Source organism: Megalobrama amblycephala, linkage group LG4 (genome assembly GCF_018812025.1).
Source record: "Megalobrama amblycephala isolate DHTTF-2021 linkage group LG4, ASM1881202v1, whole genome shotgun sequence".
Taxonomy (NCBI): Eukaryota; Metazoa; Chordata; class Actinopteri; order Cypriniformes; family Xenocyprididae; genus Megalobrama; species Megalobrama amblycephala.
Genome location: NC_063047.1, coordinates 22,423,098 through 22,429,450, shown reverse-complemented (window position 1 = coordinate 22,429,450; position 6,353 = coordinate 22,423,098). Strand labels below are relative to the sequence as shown.

The 6,353-nt window shown below is 36.4% G+C and overlaps 1 protein-coding gene across 3 annotated transcripts; it reads right to left on the bottom strand.

The window, feature by feature from the left end:
• Nucleotides 1-722: 722 nt before the first annotated feature.
• Nucleotides 723-5,460, bottom strand: wdr54 (WD repeat domain 54). 3 transcript variants are annotated; one of them, XM_048188358.1, is made up of 10 exons: nt 5,326-5,460; nt 4,616-4,877; nt 4,375-4,437; nt 3,642-3,708; nt 3,440-3,496; nt 3,186-3,313; nt 2,936-3,036; nt 2,145-2,307; nt 1,856-1,930; nt 723-1,613 (listed from the first exon to the last, which is right to left on the bottom strand). In XM_048188358.1, the coding sequence occupies exons 2-10, from the start codon at nt 4,847-4,849 to the stop codon at nt 1,482-1,484; spliced, it is 1,020 nt and encodes a 339-aa protein (XP_048044315.1). In that variant the 5' UTR covers nt 4,850-4,877; nt 5,326-5,460; the 3' UTR covers nt 723-1,481. The 3 variants fall into 3 exon arrangements, with proteins under 3 accessions (XP_048044315.1, XP_048044316.1, XP_048044314.1); XM_048188359.1 differs by having other exon boundaries at nt 5,101-5,397; XM_048188357.1 differs by having other exon boundaries at nt 4,616-5,396.
• Nucleotides 5,461-6,353: the final 893 nt, after the last annotated feature.

Here is a 6,353-nt window from a genome sequence, read left to right as displayed (position 1 = left end):
AGATGAATGATGTAATGACAACAAAACATTACAGTATGATAACTGGGTGTAAATCAAGGACAAGGACTCATCAGGGCCTTGTGCCAGGTTCATGAAGGACATATCTGACAATCAAAGTCTTCTTCTCTGTCTTTTAAAGGGAAACAGAGAGACGCAAAGGGACTGAAGTTAAGTGATGAATATATTAATATAGTCAGGAATGAGAATGCTGCTTAAATACAAATTTGCTCTTGTTAAAAAAAATTCAAAAACATGTAAAATGTCATGAAGTTAATAAAGTTTTGGGGTCACTTCATGCCTTAAGATTTCACAGATTTGGCACTGAAGACAATTAAAACCCATTGCACACAGCACTCTTACCCCAATTTAAGGTTGATATGAATTACATTTTGAAAAAGAAAGTGGGCTGGATATGTTCTGCACACAGAAAATAAAAGGTGTTAAAATTGTACCCTTAGGGGTACAACAGCTTGTTGCTGGGGCAGTACCCTTAAAAGGACATCTTTGTACCTTTTTTACTCCTAAAAAGGTACATCTTAGTACCTTAAGGTCTGTGATATGTTTTTATTATTATTATTATTTTATGAATCAATATGCTTGAGTTAAATGTTTTAATTATAATATGTTACAAATGTTCAAAACGTTTTAAAAAACATTAAAGATATAAGATCTATTGCCATCTACTGGTACACATTTCTAATTGCAATAAAAGCTACAGCAAATGAGTGAAACATTTTTTTTAATAGTTTGCTGAATTGTCACTGACAATTGCTTACAATGAAACAGAAAATAACAAAGACTAAGACAACGACATATAGTATAAAATATTTGCTTTAACATCAAGCTGAAATAACTATCTAGACACAATGTGATTATTTCTAAGGCAATAAGACAAATATAAAGAACATTATAATTCCCTTTGGAAAAAAATAGTCTCTTGCAGTATTTAATATTTATAATATAACATATTAAATAAAAACTATTTTGATAACTTCTGTTTTCTGAACCACAAATATGATTACTTGTCATCTGATTCATTTGCAAACCCCAAATTTTTCAGAGGTAAAATAAATTGTTCAATAACACTTCAGGAAGTACATTTACTAAACAAATTATTTGAGGAGCAACAACCTCTTTTAACATGTTTATATTGATACTTCTCTACCCAGATTAGAAGGGGATCTATATGTTCTGTTGTTTTACAGTTTACCTCAATATCAGAGCCCAAAAGTGTATTTTTGTATTCAGGACAACTGCCAGTCATGTAGACATACTTAACACAGACTCCTGGTGTTCAAGTGGGGCTTTTTAGGCAATTTCAGGTAGTATCTATACAGTTTTAAGAAAACATTCACTCCACCCTGACCCTGCATTATCACACCAATTTATTCACCAATATTTGGTCAAGACATGACCTTCCTGCTGCAGGTGATCATTCATGACCAATGGGAATGTGTTAGAAGTGCATGATGTATTCCTGACTAGGCTTGTGTGTAGCGGATGATCTCACTCAAGTCATAGCCGGTCACTGCAAATGCGTAGCCGTCCCCATCACAGAACTTGGCTCCGCAGATCTGTGTGTCAGTCACACACTCATTATACATGTGCTCGATCTAGAAAGGGCAGAGAAAAGCGTTTGCGAAATGTGTTTGAAATCAGCTGAACACACATAAAGTGCTTTGCAGCACTTAATAAAATATATATATATATATATATTTGAGATAGAAATAACATTAACATAAATGTATTTACTGTAACTTTTGATCAATTTAAAGCATCTTGATGACTAAAAAAATTCTTAAAAATAAAAACTGAAATTTTGAATGGCAGTGTATGATTCTGTGAAGGGTTTTACCTCAACACTGTTAGTTTCTGGGGTCAAGCTCAGATGCCACACTCTAATCCAAGAGTCTTCTGCTGCAGAGAGCAGCTTTTTCATTAAACAAGGAAAACAATATCAGTATATAAGAGTTTACCATTTTAAGATTATATATGATTATGAAAACTTCTTAATTAAGCCTATTTGTGATCAAAACAGATTTAAATAATTCAATTACTAGATTTAAAGTGCAGATATGTACTGATCCATACATTAATTTTAAAACATTCATAAAGTACAGTACCATATACATTTTTTCTCTCACCAGGCCAGTGAATGGGGCAATGTCCAATGAGTAGATCCAGCGTGCATGGGCATTGACCTCTGCATGCAGTATACCTGTGACTGCCTCGTACAGACGGATCTGTCCCGTCCCATAGCCAGCAATGACTGTGCCCTTCCATAGTTTTACTGAAGAACAACTTGTGCTGAAAGAAGAAGATGCACATTTTAATAATATATGTACTATAATATACAATACACTGATATATAGCCTCTTTCATGAAACACAAGCAGAATACGTTTTTGTGTAAATCATTTGTAAAGTGGTTCTGAAGTCATTTTTCAGATTCATGAAATGGTGTTCTTTTAGGCAAACTGATGACACTGCATTTTGATAACACTTACCATAACAATAATTAATCACAAAATTAGTTCCTTTTTTAATTGGTTATATGTAAAGCTGAGCATCAGCATTTGTCAGCAAGCTTAACACTTATTGAATCACTTTTGTTAAAAATATGGCTAATTATTATTTTGCATCTATGCAATATACTGGAGCCAAACCTAAGAAGGGAGTCCAAAAGATCCCACAGGATTCCTGTACACATAATTCATACAGTTGTAATTCATGGACTGGAAGTATGCTAATTAAAAATGAGCTTGTATGTGCTCCCTATTTGTAAATTTTTGGAATTCACACATTTAACTATAAAATCTCAGGTTTTTGGAGGAGAGATTTTGGGAAGCTCTATATATATGTTCAAATTGTATACTCATATATTTATGAAAATTTCATGAATGAATCCCATTGTCTCTTGTTACTTCCTAACATACTCAAAACCAGGGATCTTGTTGAGCAGTTGAAAATCCTCTCCTGATTTCCACACACAGAGGAGGCCAGAGTCATCAGCGCTAACTAAATCAGCAATGCACTCCTGCAAAAAGAGGCCAGTTTAATATTAAAACATTTGAGCCACCAGTAATTTAAATCAACTGAACCAAACATAACAAATAAAACATATATAAAAATAGCATTTGCCATATGGTTTACAACTATAACATGAAAGTTACTATAAGTTAATACCAGACTGCCTGAGCACTCAGAGGCCATGTCTGTAATGGCCTCTTTGTGTTCCTCCAAAACCTCAGACAGGGTGATGTTACTGCCTTTACTGGGAACATCAAACACCAGCACTGAGCCAGATGAGACCCCTGAAAAAAGTGTGAGGAATGGAAAGGGGCTCTTTTAGTATACATACTAGGGAAATGTATAAATGGCTTGCTTAGAACAGACAGATATTTACTATATATCCACTGCTGACAGATGAAGCCACTTACCTACACAAATGTGTTTTTCCCGCACCGCTGCAATCCCTCGGGCAAACACTGCTTTAGCTGGCCATTTACAACAGGTTATTTCAGTTTTATGAGGTACGCAGTTAGTCACAACAAATTTCACACAGTTCGTTCTTCAAGTTAGGTGAAAATAAATGAAAGAATGAGAATAAACCCATTTACAGAGACAGACATGTGCACTGACCTGTGGGGGTCTCTGGTGTGTCCAGGGCATGCCAATAGACCATAATGGATCCATCTGATTCATACATCTGATGAATAAACAAAGGATTAGTTAACTTTCAAATAAAATTTTCCTGATAATTTACTCACCCCCATGTCATCCAAGATGTTTATGTCTTTCTTTCGTCATTCGAAAAGAAATGAAGGTTTTTGATGAAAACATTCCAGGATTATTCTCCATATAGTGGACTTCAATGGACTCCAAACGGTTGAAGGTCAAAATTATAGTTTCAGTGCAGCTTCAAAGCATTCAACTTACAGAACAAACGCGGCGCCAGTTTAATTTTTTTCCGTAAGTAGAATAGGGAAGGCATAGGTCATACAGCGTAAGCTTTTTGAAGAATACGGAAAGCAGAAGCACGTACTAGGCGATCATTTATGTTTATAAAGCATATACAGTTGTATTTTTGTAGAAAATGACCGATTGTTTCGCTAGATAAGACCCTTATTCCTTGTCTGGGATCGTGTGGAACGCTTTGAAGCTGCACTGAAACTCTAATTTTGACCTTCAACCGTCTGGAGTCCATTGAAGTCCACTATAAGGAGAATAATCCTGGAATGTTTTCATCAAAAGCCTTCATTTCTTTTCAACTGAAGAAAGAAAGACATGAACATCTTGGATGGCATGGAGACCAGTAAATTATCAGGAAAAGTGGACTACTCCTTTAAAGAGCATGGCATAACACTTAACCCACCTGGATTCCTTTCTGAGAAGTGAGAACTAGAAGATCTCTTGAGGGCAGGACACACCAGGCTGCCTGTCAGACAAAAACAGTGTTTTATATGATCTTGAGTTAAATATGAAAACAATCAAAAGTAAAAAAAATACTTTCAGCTTACTAATTTGTGGTGTTAAAATAGTGACAGCATTAAAATATCGTAAGCAAAACTGTACCAAAACAAGAAAATGGTACTCAAATGGTACTTTAGTCTTACCTGCATGATAAGTGAGGAGCTGGTGGTCACGTTGCCTTCTTTAGATTGCAGCTGTCGGTGGGAATAGTTCAGCCCGTCCCAGGAGGCGCTGACCATGTTTACCACGTTGGCGTGGACCACCGTGAAATAGGTGAGGCAGCGCGGCGCGATGCGCAGGACGCTCAGGTTGTTGTACAGCGCGGACGCGCTGCTCTTTATCGGAATGCTTTTCTCTTTGTGGTACATTTTCGACATTAGATTATTTGAAGTAGGGATGTTCTTTCTGAAATACGAAGCAGGACTTGGAAATCAGTTCAAACAAAATGGACAATTGTGCAGTAATCCTGAGTTTCTTGAGACAGAGAATGCGGTGCTGTACACACTAAATCGGATTTTAGCGGTATATCCAGACTGGTTTAACGCGGCAAGATGTGGAATATAAAATACGTCTTCTTTTCCAGTAACAAAACGCTGACATTCAATTAACTTCAGGCATTATTATTTACCATGTATTCGGGCGTGATGCATACATAATTTTAACAGCTACCAAGTCTGAATGAAAGCAACTGATGGGTTCTCCTGTTAATCCTCTTCTTTTCAGTGCAAATACTGAACAAAATGGTTCCTCGTATGGAAATAGCATACGCCGTTCCCATAACATAGACCAGTCAATGTCAGATAAGAGGTATAATGAATATTTTTTGTCTAATTGTATTCAAGCAAGGTCTCACCACCATTTCGCGTCTCTTGCAGCCATAGTGACGGAGCAGACATGTGTACGTGTGTAGAACGTCACAATTATCCGCGGTGCACGGAGTGACGCAAGATTCTGAGCGTCTGAAAGCGAGTGGTGCTCTCTCTCTCTCTCTCTCTCTCTGTTCTGTATGGTTATATCACTGTATGTTCATTTCAACAAACAAATTTAAAAAAAAAAAAAAAAATCCATATATTGTTTCAAACAAATGCTATAATTTGAATCGTTTCATAGATTATATTGTTTGGGGGGAAATATTAGATTTATAATTAATATCTAATTACCCTGCTAAACATTATTTTGTAAAATATAATGATAAATGTCTGTTGTAGGCTACTTGTTTTAACAGATGCTCTGAAACAGCAGTGCTAAAATGGGGTGTGCTCATGACCATTTAAGTCATAAAATTATTTTTCAATAAAATTGAAAAGATTCAATATATGGTTGACATGACAAATTTGTGTTTGCTGTATTTACTGATAGAAGGAGATGGATGTAGACTGGACTGATATAAGGTTTGGTCTGCTCATGTTTGCTGGTGTCTACAAATCTCACAATGAAGCCACTACTATGGCATGCTAAATCAGGGAGAGTGATGTTTCGGGCCACCATGCCACTGTGCAAGTTTAGAAACTTGTCAAGGGTCATCCGATTTGATGACAAAGAAAGATCTGCCAGGTGAGAACACAAACTGTTAGTGACAGATGGAAAAAAATAGGTGGAAAGACTGCAGTTAATATATAATACAAGTAAACCTGTCAAATATTGCATTAAAATCTTGGCAGTTTGTGATGCCAGTACAAGCTATGCCTGGAATATGCAAGTAAGTCTACACAGGAAAATTGTTTGGGCAGAAATCAGGGCAGACGCAAGAAATCAGGGCATTGTACTCCAAGTGACAGCTGCTCTCCAGGGACACACAATAACGTCCAAATATTTCTTCACATCATATGCCCTTTGCACAGAGCTTCTTCAGAGAAAATTGACCATGGTACTGTGTGCAGG

Bases quoted from the DNA above. Each gene is read 5' to 3' on its own strand.
- wdr54 (XM_048188358.1), bottom strand. From the start codon at position 4,849: ATGTCGAAAATGTACCACAAAGAGAAAAGCATTCCGATAAAGAGCAGC. The intron at 4,438-4,615 runs GTAAGACTAAAG...TTTGTCTGACAG, and splicing joins GCTCCTCACTTATCATGCAG to GCAGCCTGGTGTGTCCTGCC. The intron at 3,037-3,185 runs GTATTAACTTAT...CTCTTTTTGCAG, and splicing joins CTGAGTGCTCAGGCAGTCTG to GAGTGCATTGCTGATTTAGT.